At 36.6% G+C, this 24,356-nt stretch overlaps 1 protein-coding gene across 4 annotated transcripts in view; it reads left to right on the top strand.

The window, feature by feature from the left end:
• LNPK (lunapark, ER junction formation factor) overlaps nt 1–20,666 on the top strand; it is a 41,696-nt gene extending 21,030 nt beyond the window's left edge. For all 4 annotated transcript variants that reach the window (XM_053947982.1, XM_053947985.1, XM_053947984.1 and 1 more), the window contains exons 9-13: nt 5,318–5,536; nt 11,064–11,169; nt 11,866–11,936; nt 13,249–13,419; nt 20,469–20,666. In XM_053947982.1, coding sequence (XP_053803957.1) covers nt 5,318–5,536; nt 11,064–11,169; nt 11,866–11,936; nt 13,249–13,419; nt 20,469–20,662 — 761 coding nt within the window. In that variant the 3' untranslated portion in view covers nt 20,663–20,666. The remainder of the gene's footprint in view (nt 1–5,317; nt 5,537–11,063; nt 11,170–11,865; nt 11,937–13,248; nt 13,420–20,468) is intronic.
• Nucleotides 20,667–24,356: the final 3,690 nt, after the last annotated feature.

Consider the following 24,356-nt stretch of genomic DNA (forward strand, 5'->3'; position numbering starts at 1 on the left):
CCCAGGCTGTGTCAGGAGCAGTGGTGAGAAGCGAGTTGGTCAGTGTCTATTAATTACTCTTGTGCTTGTTTGGGTTTCCAAAGTGTAGTGCCCCTGCTTTTGATCCAGTCAGACAAAAAGCAGATCAGTTGGGTCCCGCATATGCTGTGTTGTGTTGATTGTGTCTTGACTGTTAATAGAAGGGCTGGGAGGAAGAGGTTTTGAGAGAGTTGGAATTATTTCTGAGAGCCAGTCACTTTAGGCTGTGGTCTACATTAATAAGTGTGGTATGAATAGATATGTGAAACAATTGTTGCTGAGGAGTTTACCCATGCTATCTGTGCTTAGAAGTTTTTATTTAGAGCTAGCTGTAAATTGGTCTCATGGCTTGATGGAAGGAATCTTTTAGTCCAGTTTCATTTGCAAAGAATGCTTTCTGAGACTGTCGTGGTGTGAACCAATAACCTCTCAGTGGGGACACAACTGAGAAAATATTCAATTCTCTTTCAAACAGATTCATCTTTTTGGGGTGCATGGGCATTCTTGCTTGATCCTGAATAAAAGTGTAGTTTAGTTTTGGAAAGGATTTTGGGAAATAAATTTTGTAAATTGTCATGGCTTGTAGTTGGATTTTATGATCTTAAGGGTCTTTTCCGACCTAAATGATTCTGTGAGTCAATGTAACTTTGGTCATATACAGCACAATTAAATTTTTTTTTTCCGATCTGTTCTCTAATGCATTGAATTTGGAATTGGTGCAGCTTTTTGTCCCTGTGTAAGTGGTTAGTCAGACTATTCTATTTTGGAGGTGTGTTATATAGTTCAAGAGGGACAAGCTGTGCTTGCCTTTGGCTTGTGAAATTATGGAGACTTAATTTCCAAATACTTCCCAACTAATTCTTGTTATATGCAGTAATTATTTCAATTCTTAGCTATCAAAAAACCTGCTAGCTTATTGCTGTTCACACTAAATATCTGCCCAAAATGAATATTAGTTGCTGTTCTGTGCCGTATATAACTTACTGTAACTAGATGACACTTTATGTGGTTGTGGTATAATTTGGTGCATGTAGTATGTGGTAGAATTAGAGTGGTTTAGAATAATAAAATACCTATATATACCTATAATAGCAAGTTAACATTAAAGCTTCCCTGACCTTCTCTTTGCTCACTTTGAACACAAGCTAGCCAAGCAACAGAACTCATTTTCTTGAGCTCTCTGAGTATTTTTGAAAAGATGATAAACAATAACCAATATATAATCAAGTTGGACAATGTTGTGTATGAAGCAGCTGATGAAAGATTAGTTAGTTTATATGTTTTTTCCTTACTGGTTGAAATGAAAGCTTGCACATCATACTAATTGGTACAAAGGTTTAATCAGTATTGCATATTAGTTGGTTCTTAGAAAAACAACTGGCAGCAGCCCAATTTTCCTGTGTCTTTAGCTCTTCTTGCAGTTTTTGTGATTTTGATATCTACTGCTGAAATTAGTGATGGTAGTTTTAACGGATCATTTAGGTTGATCTTGTGTTTGGCATAAAAACCTTTACAAAATCCAGAAGGGAAGGAATTTGAAAATTTAGTGCAATTTTATCTGTTCAGAAATGTTTTTTGAGGGGGTACAGTTAATGAATATATACTTTAGTACTTTGGCCATAAAGAAAAATAGTGTAAGAATGTATTTGCAGTGAAATATTTAGCAGCAATATCCTGTTGTTGGTACCTGCTCTTTTAATTTTGCAACTATGACTGTTAGCAGGGGTGTATTGTAAATGAGATCACTCTGTGACCTGAAGGAAAAATAATGCAATAAAAGATAGTTGCAGGCTGTGGGGTGGATATAGGCATGAAGAGGAAGGAAGAAAATGCTTGGTTTGCTGTGGATACTAAAGCCAACAAGTTATGTAAACTATATATTGACCTGTAGTGTAGCTCTATGAAAATAATGTATTATTCTCTGCAAAAATCAAGGTGTTTTGAAGTGAGGAAATAATAAAATAGCTATGCTTATAAACATGAAACACGTCACTGCTTCACCCCTGCAGTAGTGTAATAGTCTTTAGAGCTCATACTGAATCATCAGTTGAGTAGATACCTCTTAAGTAATGTGTCTGCTTATGTCTGAAGTGTCCAATGCTGGTAACTGCAGAATTTGAACTGCAGTGTGTTTGGAGAATAAAATTTCTATTTTTAAGCTATTTATCTGTTTCCATGCTGTTGACTTTTGGATACACAAATATCGTTACTGAGGAAAATCCTTGGAAAATGTCAAAACTTCATTACAACTACATCAGCAGTAGCTGTAAATTGTGTTAGTGTTGAGGTCAATGGACTTCTTTCTTATCTAAGTTGTGCAACTTGGAATTATGGAAATCTGGAACTTTGCAAAAGGCTCACTTTAACACGTTGCATCTTGAGGGGATTTGAGAAGCATAGAGATCATATTCAGTTACTTCAGAAGAATATTAGGGCTGTTATTGTGGAAGTGCAGAGCAGGAATTAGGGGAGTTTATGGGTAAAGGGTCTGTATGTGATACTAAATGATGAGCCAGGGCTGTACTCTCGATGTCCATGACAATGCATTTATGGATCCTGGGGATAGTATCAGGAGTGAAAGCATCAGAAATTCACATTTGTGTGCTGTCACTGAATAACATCTACAGCCACTCTATGAAAGGAAGTACTGGAATGGATGTGGGAGCAGCAGCGTGTTGGCAAGTTCTCTTAAGTATGAATCACAGAATAGAGTGAAAGCCAAGTGAACTTCTCAGTGAAGGGGATAAAAAGGCATTGTAAATAACCTACTATTTTGTGGAAACTAGCAATGAGTCTTGCATTCTTAACTCTGTAATGAAACTAAAACTACTGAAGCATATCTCTCTAATACTTACTGTAAAGTACTGCTTCAGCATCTTTATAGGAACAGAAATATGGGGAAAGAGTCATTAAAGTAGCAGTATCTTTGTAATTGAAAGTCATTTAAAGAAGACTTGCCAAAAATGACCCTTCAGAAGGAACAGGCAAGAGGGGCAGAGCTCTTGCAGGTGGCTTGGAAATTGCTTAGAAATAGCGTATTATGGGCTCAGAATAAATGTGAATATAGCCATGACCTATTGAAACAGACTCAGCACTCTTAAACAATTAAAATTAATATGCTTAAACCACATGATCTAGAGAGACGTCCTTCAAAATGTAAAAGTAACATCCATATGTAGTAAAGTAATGGTCTTGGACATTTTTCTATGTAAAACAATAATAAAGAGGGTGTTGTAATAATGGATTAAGATAGCTTTACAGATGTTTAAAATGATCTTGGAACAAGTGGAATTAGGCTTTATATTTATCACTCATTTTTTGTACATATGTGGACCTGAGAAGACTTGAGAAATCTCATACCTTTTAGATAAATTTTGAAACTAACACATGACTGGAAACTATAACACAAACTTAAATATAAATCATGGGTTTTAATCACTATTTTATATTTGGAGATAGGTCATACCTGTTGGTCAGATGGCATAGAGAGAATGCAGTTCCTGGTGCAGTAGAACTTGAAAGGTTACTGCTTATGTCTCTCACAAAAAGATCTTGAAAATATGTGAGTGGGGAGGTTCATCATAAATGAATTCAGATAAAACTCTCAACACAGGAGCAGTTTTCAAACCAGAAACAAGTCACCAAGGAAATGCTGATGCAATTTCTGCAGCTACCTCACCAATTAATCTCGGTTTCTAGATTCTGAACAGCTGAAATAGTGAGGGGGCAAACATACTTGTTAAAATACAGAACTTTCAGACTCATTGACTGATGTAATTTGGACGATGAAGTTGTGTGAAGTAATGCAGCTGTGCACATGATGTGGTAGGGGAAAACTAGTGATTTGTTCTACTTTGTAGGAAACTTAACTAGATAGATTTTTAGTAAGACTGCAGTTTTTAAACTTGTAGTTTTTAAAGTGGTGACTCCAAAGAATTTTTAATTCTTTCTTCTGTTGTGTATTAATCCCATTTATATATACAGATAAGTAGGCAAGACCATAACCTATGTATGTAGCAATTTTCATGTCACTAGATTGGCTGTATTCCCACAGAACTGTTACATCTGACCTAGTGCTTCAGTGATAGCAGCTCTTTCTTAGCTGGTGCCAGCTGACGTAGCATGCTCACCTCCTCTCCCCACAGAAGGAGCTTAGCATGGTAGTGTTGTACTTTTGGGGACAGGGATTGTTCCTTCAGACTCAGCACACCCATTTGCCAGTGGCTGGTTGCCAGTGGACCTGTAAACTGCCTGCTAAGCAGTTAAACTCTTCCAGCCTGACACAAGGTCAGCAGATAAAATCACTAATCTTGAGACTTGTGGAAGTGATTTTAAAGTCCAAATGTAGTGTTAAATTCCATTTGTTGTGAAGGAAGACACGCGAGGTGGTTCAAAGTGACATGGTACTATAACTCTGTAGGGTAATACAGCCTTAGGTGTGGGTGTTATTGGGGTGTCCCTGTAGACACTAACCTGCTACTTGTTAACCATGTAAATATCTGGAGACCTAAAGCAATGGTTACATTTCTGTTTGATTTGTTGCAATAGTGTGTGAATGTCAGGCTTGCATGACTCTTACAACATTGAAACCATGGTAGATTACTCTGGTGATATTTGGCTTCATGTAAAAGTAACTGAGGAAATATATTAAGTTTTTCATAATTGTGATTTAATAGCAACTGATAGTGGTGTGAGAAGAGGTAAAAGTAGGCACGTGTTCTGGCAGAGCCTGTTCTTGCTTTGTGAGAATCCATGCAGGTGGTTTGATGATGGGGATACTAAAACAAGTAAGTGAAACTATATCACCTGAATGAAGCATTTCTTTTTCTTCTGGTTTTAGAATAGTTTCATTTATCCAATCTGATATTTTTTTTCATAACTCTGGGCACCTAACCTGGACATATTAGATACTGAATGAATAGTTTTGATCCCATGGAAAGCTAAATACTTGGAAGCATTTTTAAGCCATGGAGTAAAATGTGGCCAATTCTATACATTGTTGTTTGAGTCTAGCTGTTTGTATGTCCAGTTTTCTGCCTTAGCAGATACTATGATTCTGTTCTCTAATTTCCTTCTAGAAGAATTTTGCCCAAAGTATTTAACAGTTATGATAATTGAAATATAGTATTCTATCTGGTATTTACTTCTATGACATGCTCACATGATGATGTTTAGTTTTAGTCTTTCCTCATTTTGTTTGATTCTGTAATTTGCTAATTGGTGTAACAATATTAATGCACTTTTAGTAATATCTTGTTTATGCTAGATATTAAATCCAGTATGTACGTGTTCTTGTCAGAAATTCGTCAGAGGACTGCAGCTCAAAGAAATGCTTCTACACCCTCACCTGCAACTCTTAAACAAGGCTCTCCAAAGTCCCCTCTTCCAGCAGCTCCTAATCTGCAGAGAGACAGCCCAGCTCCGAGTGGGCTCCCGGAAAGAACTGCTGTGCCATCCTTGCAATCCAATGTTTTACCAAGGCGCCCTGGATCCCCTGCTACTTCAGTGCCTGGAATGGGTAAACACAGCACTTAATGTTATTTACAGTTTATATTGTTTTCTCTGGTTACCAATAAAAGAGGCCATTTTCAGACAGTATGGAAATGGCATTTCATTTGGAAATAGCAGAGCAGTTATCTGATTAAGCAGGAGTTCCATATTCAATTAGCCATAACTCTTTACAGCTGGCACCTTTTGATGCTGAAACCTATTGCCTGAGCTCATTTAACTGTTATGGCTTCTTTGTTAAAATGGCAATAAAACTTTGCAGTATTCTGTAGTCAACAATATAGCATACCTTTTTATGTTCTTAGTTTAGAAGAGCTCTATGCTTGTATAAATCAGGTGCAGAGAACACTTTCAAAATACATTCATGCTTCTCACTAAACCCTGCACATATTTTTTTTTAACCTAGATCTTGACATTTATTTAAATTTTTACTCCAGAAGGTATAGTCATGCAGCCTATACTCACAGATTAAAGTGTGGAATACCAAATACAACAGAGTTGTCTGTGTTGTAGCTGAATACTAAAATGGCATTGTTGTTTTGGTACAAGAATCCAGAGTTTAGCAACAGGTTGAAATCTGGTAGGAAGGAGTAGTCCTTAAAATTTGGTTTCATATCCTGAAAGTGTTTTTCCCTTGATTTCTTATTTGGTGTTTCTTATTTGGTGTTCAGATGGGGTGGACTTTTAATAAATAGAATATGAACCAAATTACATTGGAAAGATTGCAAAATTTGAGAGTTTTGGGTGGGCAGCACCATTCTCATGTTCCTTGTGGGTGGTAAAGCTGTATGTGGGTTTGTGCCAGGCCTTTCATTCTTTGTGGGATGTTTGACAAGTTGGATCACAGGGCAAGTAAGGAGATGAAATGCTGTCTTGAAAATAGAAGGGGCACAACTTGCCAAGAATCTCATGAGCACCAGTTTAATGTGGAGTAGTTCTTTGCTCTGTGTACGGGGATCAAGAATATTTTTATCTGCCCTGTGTTCCTGATTTTTACTTGAAGCTACTTAAGTCTTCCAATTGTATGTCCTTCCTTACTAACTTCCATGATACAATCAAAAAGTAGAGCTGTAGATAATATATTGATACCTGCTCTCTAAGCTCTTGGGAAGCTAAATGTTAAAATGCCTTTTCCCGTTCTTTAATCAAATAAACTTGTCATGGAAAATTGTGATCTCCCTTCTCTGTAGATTCCATTAAGCCTTATTTGGTGTTAGTAGTTTTTTACTTGTGTTATGAAACTGCTAAATTTGTTTTTATCCCTGAAGTGAACTGTGAAGACAAGTTATTAGTAAGCCTTGATTATCTTCAAGTACCAGAAATTAGCTCCTTGCACCAGGAAATTGGTCATTTGGTTACAAACCACATTTACTGATATCTGATTACCAAAAACTCCATAATGAGTTTAAAATTGTATGCTTCTTTTTAAGGAAGCTGACTGTAGAATAAAGTATTAGCTGTATAATAGCTTTATTTTTAGGGGAAGATTCAGGCACGTTGAATATGCTGGATGAAATTTAGCCTTTACTGCATAAATGTTTTAGAGGAAGAAGGAGAATAAAGTAACTGACTTGATTGAAAGGACAAGTTGCCAAGCTTGTGATATAAAATTTTTAATGTAGTTTTTGTGATAATGCCTTACAGGCACTTTTCCCTTCATTAAAGAACTGAAATTTTGACCTAACACGTTACTTTCCCATAGATAAGAATGGGAGACACTGCAATTGTCAGTTAAAATGGAAGCCCTCTTTTTTCTTGAATTTCCCCTAACCTTCCAGGCATATAAAATCTCAGTCATGTAGCTGTAGTGAAAAGTTCAGAAATTCAGTATCTATAAGAATACTATGGCATCTAAGTTTATACATGGCCTGCAACAAATATGAATAGCCTTAATTATCTCTATTTTACAGAAGATTAATAATTCATTTTCACGATACTATATTTTGTACAGGAGAATCAATTTAACATGTATTACCACAGAGCTCCCATATGCTTGAAAATTAATAACCAGCAGGTAGTTGAGAGTTTGCCAAGCTTTGCAAAAATGACCAGTCTTTGTACAATGATTGCTTTTGATGTTTATATTAATTACTGGTGTCCATAACAGCATGAGAACCGAGATGGTTGGTTTGAGTTATTAGTAGGCAGGTAATTGAAGTTGTCGGAACGTACTGTGATGTTTCATTCTAGGTAACTTTATTCAAATTTTACTTTGTTTATTGACTTTTAGAAACTTCATATATTGATTATTTACAAGTCATATGAAAACTGGGTCTTCTGAATAAAGGCCTAAGTAAACATTTGAGTGTAAACCAGTATTCACAAAATTATTCTTGGGCTTTAATTTTATTGCAGATTGTATCAGTGCCTTTATTTGATGAAAGTATTGGATCTTTCAGGTTTTTGTAAAACTCTAGGAAATGAATTTTGCCTGACCTCTGCTTTGGACAGCTATAGCAGAATACAGTTTATATTGCACTGAATTTGTTGTGTCTTGCTGCTGGGATGGTTTTCTTGGTCTAGGTTCCTACTTGTGGACAGAATACAGGGATGGCTTGGAAATGCATTCACTGATTCTTATCTCCTGAATTAATTTCTCTTGTTTGTGAAAATAAGGTCTATTTTAAAAACATTTGTGTTGAGTATGGATTTTTTTTATACTTAATTGATGGGTTGCAAATTGCAGTATTTTCTGAACGAGTTTTCTTGTGCTCCTAAAAATTAGGACAGTCCATTTAGGTCAAATATCCAATATTGACAAGATGTGTCTTGAAGGATGATGTGCTGTTAGAAATAGTACAGCCTTAATGTCAAGATTAGTCTTGTTCTATGTGTAGCACTACAAGAGGGCATTGCTGAAAATACTTGATTCCTACGGTGTTTAATGTTTGCTGTAGAGGATGGAAGTTAGCTGTATGTGGCATTGAGCATGAGGTTTACCTCCAAGTATTACATTCTGCCCTTAGTTACCTTTTCCTTTGTTCCTTCTATCTGTGAAGATTTAAAGGCAGGAATCTTGAAATGATAATTTGCTGACAGTTACTTTTAGTGCTATACTTAAACACAAAGCCCATCTTGGATCAGGTTATTGAATAGTAAGACTTGCTGTGTTCTCTTTGCCTACTGGTCTGGAGCTGAAGATTTACGAGGAGTGGCTGAGATACTTGATTTATTCTGCCTGAAGAAGAGCAGAGGGGAGACTTCACTGTTGTCTTCAACATCCTCATGAGGGGAAGCAGGGGGGCAGGCACTGATCTCCTCACTCTGGTGGCCAGTGACAGGGCCCAAAGAAATGGCACAAAGCTGAGTCAGGGAGGTTTAGGTTGGGTATCAGGGAAAGGTTTTTCACCCAGAGCAGTGGCCTGGGCTCCCTGTGGTAGTGGTCACAGCACCAAGCCTGACAGAGTTCAAGAAGCATTTGGACTGTGCTCTCAGGTACATGGTGTGATTTTTGGGCCAGGAGTTGGACTCAGTGACTGAGATGGGTCCCTTCCAACTCAGCATATTCTGTGAATACTCTGCTTAGGAGGTACATGTTACATGTAGAACACGTGTACGTTTATCTAGGTGCTAGAAGCTATGACTCTGCATGTCCTGATGCTGTCCCTGGCTAAGTTGCTATAAGAAAACTAAATCTAAACAATCCTGAAAAGCTTGAAGACTACTCTTTTAAACACAATATCTTTCAATTAAATGTCCTTCTGAATTAATTAAACATACTAACAAACTATACTCTCTTAGTTGTCCTTTGTTTGGATTTTAAAAAAATCCTATTTGCATTTTTAGACAATGTGTTTAATCTGTTTTACCTTTGTATATTGAAACAGTGATTTTAGTTTGTGTTACCCTTTCCCTTCCTCTTTGTTTATTGGTCATTATGGGGGATTCTGTGAAACATACATCAAAAATAATGCTGGAAACATACAGCAATTTGAAAAGAGAATTGTTAGTTGACTTCTGGAGTCACTAAAGTAAGCCATGCTGTTTCTATATTTGTTTTTACTGGATGGAGTGAGAATAGTTACAAGCCAGAACTCTTCTCAGAGAAAACACTGGTCTCTTTTTGCACTTTCAGTATTTCATTTCCATTAATTGCATATACTTCATACAGGACTTCAGGTTGCCATATACTCATCTCAGCATGAAGATGATTATTTTTTTTTTGTCTAAACTTCTTAGCTATCTTGAGCTTGCATAGGACTTTTGCATTTTTAAAAGTAATTTTGTCAATGGTTTAAACCAAGTCTTATTTGTAAGGTGTCACAATTTTGTCATGGAGTGACTTGAAACTGAACCATTTTGTCCCAGTTGGAGAGTTCTGAAAGACTGGTTCATTGTCCCACTCAAACATTGTCTAGTTAGTTTTGTGGACTTGGAATGTAATTCATAAAGGTCTTATGGGAATAGGTTTTAAGTGTTCCCCTCTCTTCCCCAAGTGCTGCATTATCTTACGCTCAGGACAGTTTGTTGAAAGTACTGTAACATGATACTTCCGGTGCTTAAATGTAAAATGTTTCCTCTCCATACTTAGTTACTTGAATGGTCTCTTCGGAATGACTCACACTGGAGGTTCTTATGTTAGGCCTAGCTTATTCTGTTTTAAGGCTGCAAGAGAAAGTAGACAAAAGAACTCAAAGCAATATAAATGAAAACTGGCAATTTGCAGTGGTCTTGTACAATGGGCTAGAAGTTTTAAAACTTTATGAAAAGAGAAACTTTGCTGGTGTTCTGGTTTAACTGTAGAGGTGAAAAAGAACCAACCATCGCTCTTAAAGGAGTTTTATTTTGATAGTAGCTTGTTAAGTACACAAGTGAAATAGTATCACTATAGTGGCCTTCTGGCTTCTTTGATTAAGCATAAATCTGAAAGCATCCAGCTTGTCATTAAATGTGGGATTACCAAAATGACAAACATCTGGACAGGTTTAACGTGTAGACTCAATGTACACTGAGGGTATGCTCATGTGGTATAGTAATTACACAGAAATCGGGGGGTATTCTGTGGTGACATCTTCATAAAATCATAGAATGGTTTGGATTTTAAGGGATCTTAAAGATAATTTCTTTGAAACCTCTATGCCATGGACAGGACACCTTCCAGCAGACCAGGTTGCCCTGATCTCTAGTTCTTCTACTGTTGCCATTGATGTTGGCAGATTTATTGGTGTAAACTACAAGTGTAAATTTGCAGAGCTGAGTGTATATGAAGAGAACTTAGTTAAGTTGTTCTTTCTTAAAAAGCCTCTATTTGTTAGCAATCAAATACTATTGTTATGTTAAGTTCTTTAGAAATTATATATTTAATTACATATCCAAAGTGTAAAAATTGAGCAATTTAATTAAATTATAAGCTAAACGAGCAGACGAAGAATTTTGAACTATTGTGGATTGAAGAATCTTGCAGCTTTCCTAGTGAACTAAGAAACCTGTCTATATATATTAAGTAGATGCAATTATTTTGTTACACTAGCACATGCAATAAAATATAATACATATTTATACAATGGAAAATAATTTTGATGTAATTCATGTTCTAGGTCTTCATCCTCCAGGCCCTCCTTTGGCAAGACCTGTTCTTCCTAGAGAAAGAGGAGTTGTGGATAGAGTTATTGAATATTTGGTTGGTGATGGTCCTCAGAACAGGTAAAATGTTCTTTAAGAAATACTTAAACACTTAGGGGAAAGGAAGCATCTAACCTTTTTGTTTAAGCCATGTCAAGGTTAAAAGAATTGTAAATGAACTTGTCCCAAAATTTTCATAATTGAGAAATGGCTCTTTCTCAATGCTTCACTTGAAATATCTTTGCAGGGAAATATTTAGGCAAACCTAACCTCTGTTCTGAGTAATATTAGCTGTGTGATACAAAGAAAGATCTATGTTCAAGTGGGTGAATGACTTATATTTTGAACTAAAAAAAAAAAGAAAACATTTGCCTCAGCACTTTAGCTTTATATCTGTTATAAATGTCTTTCAGATTGCCTTCAGAACTCTCCAAACATACCAGAACTGAACATGTTTTCTATGGTTACTTTTCATATTAATTGTATTCTAATGAAAAAAAGGCTTAATTTGGATGTTATTTTCTGACACTGATGATATTAAAAATATATTGAACCGTAGTTTAAAGTGTAGCTGAGACTATTTCACTGTAGTTAAACCAACTTCAAAAAGTATTATTTTATCTACAAATTTGGTTTTCTTTCAAGGTTAATAATTTCATTGTAGAAATCACCTTTGGGAGAAAAGTTTAAAGTATTAATCAATATGTAAGGTAAAATACATCTCCCTTCAGTGTGTTATTACTTAAGGGTATGTTACTATATATTCATATTTTCTAGGTATGCCCTTATATGTCAGCAATGTTTTTCTCACAATGGTATGGCTTTGAAGGAGGAGTTTGAATACATAGGTAAGAGCTAATCTTTTTTAGACTCTATTACTCGGCTTATGTTTCATAACAAACATGCAGCATACTTCATTTTGGTTGCAGCTGAGTACTTAGCTGACATTGTGAAGTACCACTTCATGTGGGGACATTTTTTGGTAACTTATTACTCTGTTTTTTAAGATTTACTTCAAGACTTAGAGAAGTACTTTATTGCAACCTTCAGGTCATGGATTTTATGTGTAGAAAACTATTCAGCAGAAATAAGCTTCCTCCAATACATCCCTGAACATTGCTACTGGCTATGAATGGTTCTCAGAAGGATTTTATGTTGAGAAACTATCTGACATTAAAGTGTGCCTCTTTTACCAGAACTTAAACTAAATTTTCCTTTGGCAAGAAGATCTTGGGGATGTATTGAAAAAAGAGTGGGAACAAGCCCTAGGGGCCTATATGTCAATTTATGGCTGACAATAACTTAAGACAGACGCAGCTCTTTATTGAATACAGATGTTGTATATTGCCTGCTTTCTACCACAAGTGTAAGCCTGATGCTTAAGAAACTAGGGATTTCTTCTTTTATTTCTTTCTTCCATTTCATTTTTGTTTATTTTTATGAGTAAATACACTGCATTGTAAGAATAAGCGAAATGTTTCCTATTAAACCAAAGATAAGTAGTCTATCTGTTATCTTAGTTCTTATGAGTTCACAACTCAACTGTACCAGAATCTGCCACTCCCCACCTTGTCTTGGTGAGAGTGGGGAGGACAAAAAGAATTATTTAAATATTAAATGATATCCAGTACTTCTGCAAAACAAAACTGCTTTTTCTTAATTAAGCACCACTAGAGCAGAATGCTCCTCAGAAAGCAGAGTGAGACATACCTTGTGGAATTCCCAACATTTCCTAACACTTGCTAACATCAGAGTGTGAGGAAAGTGGTGTCTTAAGGGTAGGGGAGAAAAATAATCTGCCAACTTAATTCTTTTATAGGAAAGAATAGAACAACACCATGTGGCAACACCTGGTGCTACTGAATTGCATTATTTTGTTCACTGTGGTCAAATCTTTCACAGTGTTGTGCAGTACTCAGTTCAGCAGAGCTGAAAGCAAGGAGGTTTGTAAACAATTGTTTCAGCAAATGTGTGTTGAATTATAAAAGGACTTATATAGAAAAACTTATATAAATTTGGTGGAGGTGCTGTCTGGTACTGATAGTCACTTAGTTAACTCTGGTTTTAAGTATTTTGAATCATCAGAATATAGTGTAGGAATAAAGGTGAAATGTGAAGTTAATTAGTGAGGCTGCTTACTGGGTGTGCTTTGTGGTGTAGCATTTAGATGTGCCTACTGCTTCTTCCTGAATCCTGCAAGAAAAACTAGACCTCAAGCTCCACGACTTCCAGACTTCAGTTTTGAAAAAAAGCAAACTACAGAATTGCAATCTGAAACTGAACCTCTAGAACCTAGAGAGAGAAAGCCCCAGGAGACTCAAGAGACAAAAGGTAAGTACTAATCTCATGAAGTCTGCTCTTTTTCAAATGTCTAATGAAATTCACTGTCATCTAGCTCTCTGTTGAGCTAAGTTTTCTCGTAAGAATGACAACAGCTGAAGTACTTAAACGCTGCTCCAACATGGTTCCTGGTGAGGTGATCAATGACCAAAGTCTGTCAGTGTTACGTTTGGTCAATGCCTTTAACTAGCTTTTGATCAACCCTCAGGCAGGCAGTTGATCTAGATGATTGTTGTTAGTCCATTCCAACTGAAATAGTACAGTTTATTCTGACTTCATAGGAAGTGCAGTTTATATATTTTTCAGTTTTTGTCTCTGCTCCTAACTTAGGTTGTTGATAGTAGCGTACCTGTACCCTAAAATTTCTTTATATTTGTCATTATCTCGTGCAAATGATGGCATAACAAATTTTTTTCACTGTAATGTTACTGAGAAAGGGATAGAAAAAAGCACTGTAGATTACAGAAATAGTTAAGGAGGGAGTATGTCCCAAAGTAGTTAACTTTCACTGTGTTTGGCAGGTCATTTGATTGAGGTGTGTTGGAATTTCTGCCTTTGTTCCTTTTGCTCTTTTCCTCAGGGCAGGAAAATCTAGTAAAACTGCCTTGTTTAATTTCAGGTAGTTCAAAGACAAATTGTCAATTTTAATTTAACATAGTTCCTTTTGAGACATTTTATAGTCTACAGATACAGTAGGCATCTGGTATACAGCCAACAGAAAGATGCAGTGTTTTAAAAGACTCCAGAAATCATAATTTCAGACCAGAGGATCTCCAGTTAGATGTGCTGTTAAGTGCTTGATGGGACTTTATGTTGGTTTAAGCAGGGGTCCTGGAAGAAAACTATCAGCTAGTGTGCAACCCTGAGGTTCAGGCTAGAAACACACCAACTGTGGGAAGCTGTCAGAGTGCAATAGAGTGCTTCTGCTTGATTATTTTTTAACAGAGAATACAAAATAACGTTGGGTGTTACTTTCTGGCATGAGAAGGCTGCACAAAACCAGTCAGGAAGTCGTATTTAATGGTGGCAGTCTCTGGACATGGTCTCATGAGAGTGCATTGTAGTGAAAACTCGGTTTCTTTTCCTGTACCATAGTGCACTCTTACCTCAGTAACAGTGCTGTTATTGGCATGAAAGTAAGACTGAAATCAAATGGATGAAACGGAGACAATGAAAATATCTCATATGCCCTCAAATCACAGTGTTGTTTTTTTGGAGAGAGGTAAGGAGATGTGCTTGCTAATTAATCTGGTATTATCATTGAAAGATATTATTATGAAACTATGCCTATAATGGGTCTGAGCTGAGTCAGTCTATAGGCGTTGTAAAATATGTAAAAATCTGAAGAATTATTGTGGGATTGCCATTAAGCATTTCAGATGTAGGAATGAAAACTGTGAGATAAGTTGCTTTTTGTGGAAGTGGAATTTTATCAAACATTTCAGCAGAAAAATAGGATGGATTTATTGCAGAAAATATGATTTTACCAATTTACCTTTAACAATGAAAATTACTTTTTTTTTTTTCTCATGTGGTCTTGTATTAACGTGCTGCTTTACTTACAAACATCAGGAAAAGAAACAACTGTGGGCTTCATTGTCCAGTTGTCTTTTCCTGGTAGGAAGTATATGGTAAGATTTTGCACAAGAAGCATAAGTGGTATACAGACTTCTGGTTTTTAATGTTAAGTAGCAGATCTTTTCTGAATATTTATTCTTGAAGATTATACAAACCATTCTGTTTTGATAATTACTAAGCAGCCAGAAATAAAATACAGCTTAGTATTTTACATAGCTGTGAGAAGTGTCTTGTTGATTTAGAGGAGGCCAGTGCCTGCCTGTGACTTGCCACAAAGGAATCTCTTCTGAATGAGAAAATACTTTCACTAAATCACTTCTTCCACTGGAACTGTAATATGAAACATAACTGCTAACATGCAGTTGGGTTTATTAATAAATGAACACATTCCTTGATTGTAAGTTTTAAGGTATGAAGCTGTCATTAAGGTAGAACTCTGGGGAAGGCTTTTGTTCACCACAGTAAAATAGCTGCTGTCATAGCAAGAATAGGGAATATATCTTCACTTACAGATGTAGACAAACATTAACATCAGGAAACCAACTTCACCACAATGCTGGCAACACAGGGGAGTACAGTGAGTTATCTGTAATTCATTTATACCATAGCTGTATAGCTCAAGGAAATGGCAGAATAATGTCATAAAGAAATGCTATAAATATTTTTACCAGTCAGCTACTTTAGCTAATGGGTGGAGCATGAAGCTGAATCTTTTTTTCAGTTGTGTGCCCATGTAGTGACAAGCATGTTAGATGCAACTCCTGTGGATAAGAGATCTGAAGAATGCTTATGGGGAGTGCCATTGGCACCGAACTTCAGAATTTTGTTTTAAATCTCTGGAAAATGGAGTAATCAGCTGTCAATCTGGTGCAGATTACTGGCACAAACATCATGCTTCCTTATTCACCAGATTAATTTAGGAAATTTTAGTTACCAGAGTGAAGCAATAAACTTCAGCTCTTTTCATACCTATCCCATAAATGGCTGGATTTTGATCCTCTCCTCCTCCCATCAAAGGCTAGTTGGTTCTCTTATGTACTTATCTTAATTGTATAAATGCTTGGATCATATTGAAAGAGCCAACAGGAAACATTTTTAGCTTTGATTAATTTTGCATTGTCTTTATTTAGTACTGTTATGCTGTGTTCTTGATTCAGGTTTAGCATTTCACAGTATTTTGAAACAAAATTGAAAAAAAAATCTTTTGTGTTGAATGTCTGGTGCTGATATTTAGGGGTCTTCATTAGATGAAGATTTGAACTTCATCTGATTTGAACTTCAGACTTCACCACAGTGGTCAGCACTTCATGGATTACTTTGTGTGATGTCTCTAGATTTGTATGGAATTCCTTTTGCTTAGATATTTTTATGATTAGTTAATACTGTCACTTGTAAAGATTCTTGGAATACGGCAATTGCTAGTACATTTGAAAGGGTTTCCATTATAAAGGCAGGTGCAGAAACGTGGCTTGTTCAACTGAGGGGGTCACAGTAATGATCTCTGCCAGAAATAATGGCATTTCAAGTGTGTGCTCATCGTGAGTTCTACCACAAATGGAGCTTGGCTTTGGGCAAGTGCTGCAGAAATCTTTCATAGGAATAAAACCAATGGAAGACAAAGGACTAATATATCTAAAACTTGGTTTCTCAAGCAGACATAAGTCAGCTCACCTTGACTCTAATAACTTGTAAACAAATTCTTTTGATTTAAAAATATATTATGTTTCCAGTCAACCACAGTTCAGTTTTGCTGAATAACATAAGTTGCCTTTTTGGTAGGACATAAAGGGTAGAGAGAATGCTGTGCTATTATCTGACTCGTTTCAAAGGTTTCACAATAGCTCTCTCTGATACCAAGGCCATGAACAGGTTACTGTGAGACACATGTTCTTTAAAGACACTTCAGACATGTGGCACTATGTAAAAATCTGTTGTAAAGGGGAGCTGTAGTAGTGAAGAAAACTTGTCCCAAAGCTGCTTGAAAGCACAAGCAGCTTTAGAGCAATTACACTGTTTTTATGAATTCCCACTTAATAGACATTTTCTACTTAATTTAATAGTGATGCAGTATTATGATTTCACTGGTTACCCAGTGAAATACTATCTGCTACAAGAGGAAGGGTGGCTGACTTCTTACAATGTGAAGTGCATATGCTTTCTAAGTACTAAGCATTAAGCAGGAGTGTTGGTGGGGAAAAGCTGCTGTAGCCAGGAGCAGGTTTTTTAAGGTTGCATTGTTGCAGCTCTTAAACATGCAGCAAGCATAGGGCTGTGTTTGCTTTTAAGATTATATGGGTGAAGCTACATTCTTTGGTTAAATGATGGATTAAGTATTCCTCATCAAGGACACTTATATTTTCTTTTGTCATCTTTTTATGTTTACAGTCAGAACTTTCACTTGTTGGCTTCTGCTCTTACAAAGACTTTATTCATGCACTATTTAAATCAGGTTGACTTTAGGCAAGCTTTCCATTAATTGCTGTGTTTAAAATGGAATCACTATATATTTTTAATGAAGACTGCTCATGTTTGTGGTTGGAGTTAGCATCACTTACTCTGAATGCCCTGGCTCCTCATTCAAGGGACCTACTCTTTAGTTTCTTGTAACTTTCTCAGACTGAATTACAAGACCAAAATTTTCCATGTAAATTTGTACTAGTATATATTCTGAAGAGTTTCAAGAGTTTGAATTAGTTTACCCAAGAACATAGTGAAGGGAAAAATCATAAAATACCTGACAATTTTTGTTTAAATAAGCAGTGTCTCCATACCTTTTAGTAGAATATAAAAATGAAAGCACTATCATGTTCCTTTCAGTATAGTTAGAATATGCATTTCTTCAGGTTTTCTCCTTTCCATTAGAATCTTTTGCTGATGGCTGTTATTGTTCCTGGGTTTTACATTGAAGATGTTATAAATGCTTGGCATCTTTCTGATCAGACTGAGCAAACAGTCTCTTTACTTTCTTTGACTCTAGCCTGAAGACCAGCAATAAAGGAGAGTAACTCAAGTGTGGAGGGATTGGAGCAGGAAAATGCACAAACTTATTCATAGAATTTGAGGCTGAAGAAAAAATGCAGAGATGAAACAGAAAGAAAACTGACAGTTGGGAGATAAAGATTGAGCACAGACAGAGATGGGATCAAGATGGAAATTAAGGAGCAGGAGGAGAGAATGGGATGGCCTGGAAAGTAACTGGGAACATTAATTTGCTTGGGCAGAAATAGGAGGGTTGAAAAATTTTGTAACAAGCAGCCAGGGCAGGTGTTGAGCAGCCTGTGGTTGAGAGAGTCAGGGAAAGAATCAGGAGGTGAGTCAGCTACAGACTTCCTAAAATGAAAGATCAAGTCTGAGAAAAAGATGGAGAAGCTGGGCTGCTCTCAGCAGTCTGAAATGAAGCCTGGAACTAGCTAGGTAGAGGTTTGTGTGGAAAGAGGGGTCTTAAGTTCTTGAAGACAGATGGCATTTGTACAAGGTCTGCTGGACAGGGATGTGCAACAGCTCTTCTACTCAGTCGTGGGCCCAAGAATCCAGAGCAACTGTTCTAAAACTTCCAGCTCTGCTTGAATTCTGTATCAGCCTGAAGCAGTCTGATTACTTTCAGACTTTTACCCAATATGTTTTGATCAACATGAACATGTGGCATTTGACTGACACTGTTTTCCTGAGAGGTTGGTATTGGGACCAATGCTGCTTGATATCTTTGTAAGGAACATGGACAGTGGGCTTGAGCACACCTTCAGGTTTGCTGATGATGCTGAGCAGTGTGGTGCAGGGCAGGGATTCCATCCAAAAGGACCTTGAGAGGTGGGACTGTGAACCTCATGAAGTTCAGCAAGGCCATGTCTAAGGTCCTGCATCTAGATCAAGGCAATCCCAATTACAGGCTGAGCAGAGAATGAATTGAAAGCAGCCCCACTTAGATACAATTTTGTTGTAGTCATTGCTATCTTAATATGTTGAATTACTAGGCTGTTCAAATTTTAACTTAGGGGTTTAACTTTTATTGTGATTCTCCTCCCCATCCTATCAGGATGGCAGGAGGGAGAGTGGGGAGTAAGCAAGTGTCTCGTCTGCAACCCAGTTGCAGGCTGGGTTAAACCACAACAGGCCCCTGGCATAAGAAGGATGCACTATTCTGCTTTTGGAGCAAGTCTGGAGGAAGGCCACGAACAGGGTCAGAGGGCTGGAGCATCTGTTCTATGATGACAGGCTGAGAGGGTACAGGGAGCTGTACAGCCTGGAAGGCTTTGGGGAGACCATAGAGCACCTTCCAGGATCCAGAGGGGCCTCAAGAAAGCTGGAGAGGGATTATCCAAGGGCATATAGTGATAGGGCAAGGCAGAATGGATAGGAACTGAAAGAGTAGGTTTAGATTAGGTATTGGGAAGAAATTTTCCCCTGTGAATAGGGGTGAGACACTATAACAGGCTACCCAGAGAAGCTGTGGCTCTCCCATCCCTGGAGGTTGTCAAGACCCAGTTGGATGGGGCTTTGAGCAACTTGGTCTAGGGGAAGGCTGGAATTAGATAGATCTTTAAGGTCGCTTCTAAGGCAAACCACTCTATGAAGTTAGAAACATTTGATAAGGCTAACATTTTTGAGCTGTAACTTTGTATCAATTTTGCACACCGTTCCCCTTCACAGTATGCATTAGTACTGTATAGTATTGAGTAATACTAGTCAATAAATCAACTTCCATCAGCAATACCATTCTACAGTACCTTTGTGTCATTTAATGCAACTCTACGTTCAGTTTTTCAGTGCTTATGCTTACTTCAAAATATGACTTACTTCTCATATGCTACTGAAGTCCTGTGGTGAAGCTAGAATTTACTTCTTTAGTGGCAGTACTTAAAATAAATGCTTTTGATCTTAAAAATATGCCTGTTATCAAAGATACTCCCACCCTGGATAAAGAGTAAGTATACTCCTGTGCAACCTTACTACACTGCCCCTGGGACGATAGAATATGTAATAATTTTTATTTGCTGGTTTGATATATTTGTTTGGGTTTTTTTCCCTGGTTATCAGACTCCTTATGTTTAAAGTAGTTTCCATCAAGAAGAATGTTTTAGTTTGTGTACAGGTTGAACCCTTATAAAAAAAAAAGTAAACAGTTGGTGAAACTGACATTACCAAAGACAAAGAAACTGAATTGCCATAATATGTTCTTAACATCTCACTTTAGTAAACAAGCTTAGGAAGCTTCTGTTGAGGATGAACATATGCAAGTAATACATAGTATTTTCTTAGTGGGAGCTAAACTCTTTTCCATAGTATTTTTTCCCCTTAAATTTTAATTGTTTTACCTGTGACCATCTTAGAAAAATCAAAGTTTTTATCAGTTGAGAACATCATGCAGTTACTAGTCAAAAGCAGAATGTTTAATTTGCTTTGCAAGACTGTTAGCTGCCTCTTAATTTCTGGAAATGGCTATTTTGTCATTTTTCTTTTCACAGAATCTGAAGATGATGTGGCCCAGCTCGTTGAGGCAAATGACACAGATGATACAGCGCCAAGTTCTGAGCATCTAAATGATAAGCTAGCTGAAGAAGTTGAAAAAGAAGCAGAAAACATTTCAACAACTGAAGAGGCTATTTCAGAGTCTGCTTCAGCAGAACAAAGTGAAGAATCTTTAATAAAAGCAGAATAAAATACTTCAAGTGCCTTCTGTAGCTAGTTTTTAGCTTTGTTCATGCCTGTTGTTACTATTCAGGTGAGCTTTTTTTAATGGTACAACTTAAAAGTCTTGCTTGGGCTTAAACTGCCTCAACTGCCACAGTGTGTCAAAGCTATGTGTAGAAATGGGTATTGTAAATTAAGCATGTCTCTTAATACATAGAATGTGTAGTTGGTTGAACTCTAACAGTTGTAGCCCTTGTTCAGTTTGCATATATAAAACCTTCAAAGTACAAGCTTTGCTAAGGGTGACTTAGAATTTGACATCTCTTTAGCTGTCACACATTAAGAGCAATTACTGATGGCAACTGACCTAGTAAGTTTGATCTAGTGAACTTAAGATGCTTTTTAATGCTGCCCTGTTAAAATGGATTGAGTACACGTTTAATACACAGATGTTTACAAGCTAAAGTGTCATCTGACATTTGACTTAAGCATATGGAAGTGTCAATGCAGTGGTGTTTAATATTAATTGTCTAACTTCTTGACAGAACTCATTTAAATGGCACTTGGATAAATGGCATCACCTTTGGTGTTTGCGTTGCAGATGAACCAGAGGCACCTACTTGCAGAACTGTTTTGTGTTTACATAAAATATAAGAAGTCTCTGCACTTGATTGTACTTGAATACAAAGCACTATTTATACCTGTACTATAATGACAAGATATAAGTGAATTTTGTGCCTTTGTGTATTTTGTTAAAAGAAAATAAAGACCTCTAGCAGCAATACTTGCTTTGTGATTCCTAAAACTGAAGAGAATTCATGTTCTGCTGTATGCAGCTATTCTACAGTTACTTTGTTCAAGTTCAGAAGGAATGTGCCACCTTAAAAGGAGCATGTCTATTTGCAGCTAAGGTGGCTTTGATAGAATAGAAGTAGATCCCTGAGGAAAAGGGGAAGCGCATGGGCATTTGCCAAAAGGCTTTTCTAACTGTACCTAAAGCTTGTTGATACTATTTAATGTTACAAGTGCGATGAATATTTGCTGCTGGATTACTGAAAATGTATTTTTTTATTGCATTGCTTTTTAAGCTAAGAACACTTGTTACACATTTCCTGTTAAATGTAACAGCTGGGATCCTGGATTAGAGGTTTTCTGGTGTCTGTGAGGTACATAAATCAATCAGATTTTTAAAGAAATAAATGGTGAACATATGTGACTTGGTTGATTTAGTAATATTTACGATAAAAGTTTTATTTTGTGCAGTGTTGTGTACCTCAGTACAGGGAGAGGCAAATTTCAAAACCATTTAAAATCTAATGTCTTTGTTCCAAAGGGAAATGGTTTTTACACTGTAAGGACAATAAAACCCCTCAATCTTAACAGTTTGAGAGTCCTCTACAAGAGAAGCATGTTTCTCAATATGACCTTAGTATCCACGTCTTTATACAAGACATAATTATTACATGAACAACAACAATTAATTTTCTTTCTCAACTATATGCTTTTTCTGATTCTTTGGGGATAGTTTAGAAGCTCAGCCTTGCATCAGTCAGAAACAAGTGTGGTCTGTATTTAGATTAAGGAGGAATTTTTTCTGCTCCACTATGTTAATTGCAACTAATATTTTAATTAGTAGTCTTAATAGGCAGAATGTAAGCATGTGATTAAAGGAGTACTCACAGGTGTTTGCCTATACTTACATGAATAATTAGCAAATAAGCATTTTATGTGTGATTGTCTTAGTTGGGAATATGAAGAAAACAGTCCCTTTTCAGGACATGTCTTACAGGATGAAAAAAGTACAGGGTACAAAGTGATAGGGGAATTAATTTTTTAATACTTTTAGAGAATATATTTCAGATTACAGAATTTATTTAAAATGGAAACAAATTTGCCTGAAAGATGGCAAAGCTTACTTATTTTTTTTACGTTGCTAATCTCTACACTGCATTTTGTGCCTCGCTGATTTATCTGCTTAAAGGCTTATTTCTTTGGAGAGAAAAAAAATCACAGACCATGTGAGTAATTCAGCACAGTAAATTGTTTGATGTACTTACATTATAAGTGCTAAAAAGAAGTAAAATTTTATATCCTGATACATCATATGGGAGATGAAGGCATGAATTACTGTCAGTTCAGAACTTAAGGTTACTCTCGGTGCAGATATGACTACCTTTTAAAAGTGTGCATCTGAAGTGTCTGGTCTTTTGTAGAGTAATTTCAGGTCCTTTCCACGGCAAGCAGTGGCTGAACTGTGATGCATATAATATCTATAGAATTGACTGAGAAAACTGTTGATATTGGACCTACGTATTAAAAATGTTTTCATTACCCTGGGACATATATATTTTCACCTGTCCTGCTTTTGCCAAAGAAACTGATGTTTCTTATGATTTTAGGAATATGAACTTCTTTTTGAAAAAGGAGACTTAGTATTTGGGGGGGGGGGGGGCGGGGGGGAGGGAATTGTTTCTCCCAAGATTCTTAAATGTGACATGAGCAACTTTCCATAGAAGTGATTGGTACTTTTTTGTTTAATATATCACTGAATATATCAAATATATCAAGTAGAGACAGTGAACCTGATATGAAAACAAATACTTTTTGGAATGTGAAAACCTGCTTTGTGACCTAAAAGTACCTACAACTTTTGAGCACAGGAAGATTTAGTTCTGTTTTAAATGCATGATAGAATTGTCCTGAAAGACTTTCATACTTAAAAAAGTGTATGAGCAGTCATTTCCATTAACTGCTTCAGAAGGCTTGAAGGTTATGTTAAGGATGTCCTAGAATTTTGGCAGAGAAAAACCTATTTTTAACTTTCTAATTTGTCGGGGTTTTCAGGGTTTTAAAGCAGCTCTAGTAAATGAGGGCATAGGGTTAATCTGTGGGTGCATTTAGGTTCATGATGATACATATGGCCGTTATGGACTGAGCTTTTCTCATTTTACAGTAAGCATTCGCATGTTACTCCTGCCAAGTGTGGGTGCCCCAGTCCTGATACGAATATGGGAAGAGGATTCTGTTTCTGCAGCAGTTGCTTCTTGGCTTCTGTGTACTGTAACTGTGGCAGTAGTAAAAGGCACCTGTCCAACAGGAATTGAATCCAAAAATACTTGTAAATGAACAGCAGTAACCACACTTAGTCATGTCTTTGTAACACCAAAAAAACCTTGGAAGTAGGAGTATGTAGACAAAAAAAGTACAGCAATTGTCATATTTAATCCAGTTGCAGTTTGACTCTTAAGAATGAGGAAACGGAAGAAAGTAGAGGGGAAAAAATTAGAAAAATACTGTGGTTCCACATTTTGTTGTCTTCTGACTTCTTGTCGTGTACTCAAACCTCAATTTTTTCAGAAGTACTGAGATTTCTCACAGGACTAGACTTCTGTGATGTCAAAGGGGCCCCCTTTCTTTCTGCAACCAGGATGAAAAGCAAAATTGAGTGGGGTAGTGAAGTAATACTTAGCAAGCTTGTTGATGTAGTGTTTTTATTGACTCTGGAATATTTTGAATAACTGTAGAAATGTCCTTTATTCACTTAGAGTTTATAAACTGGGGATGAGTTATCTTGGCTGTGTAAAAACTCTGCCACAAAAGACAAATGAGTGTTCTAGTTCAAAATAAATTGAAATGAGGTGGCCGAGTTTACATTTTACTTTAGAAGTGAATTAAAAAAGGCAATAGAATTTAAAATTCTAATACTTATTGTAAAGGAGAAC

The sequence above is a fragment of the Vidua chalybeata genome, chromosome 7 (genome assembly GCF_026979565.1).
Source record: "Vidua chalybeata isolate OUT-0048 chromosome 7, bVidCha1 merged haplotype, whole genome shotgun sequence".
In the NCBI taxonomy this organism is placed as follows: domain Eukaryota; kingdom Metazoa; phylum Chordata; class Aves; order Passeriformes; family Viduidae; genus Vidua; species Vidua chalybeata.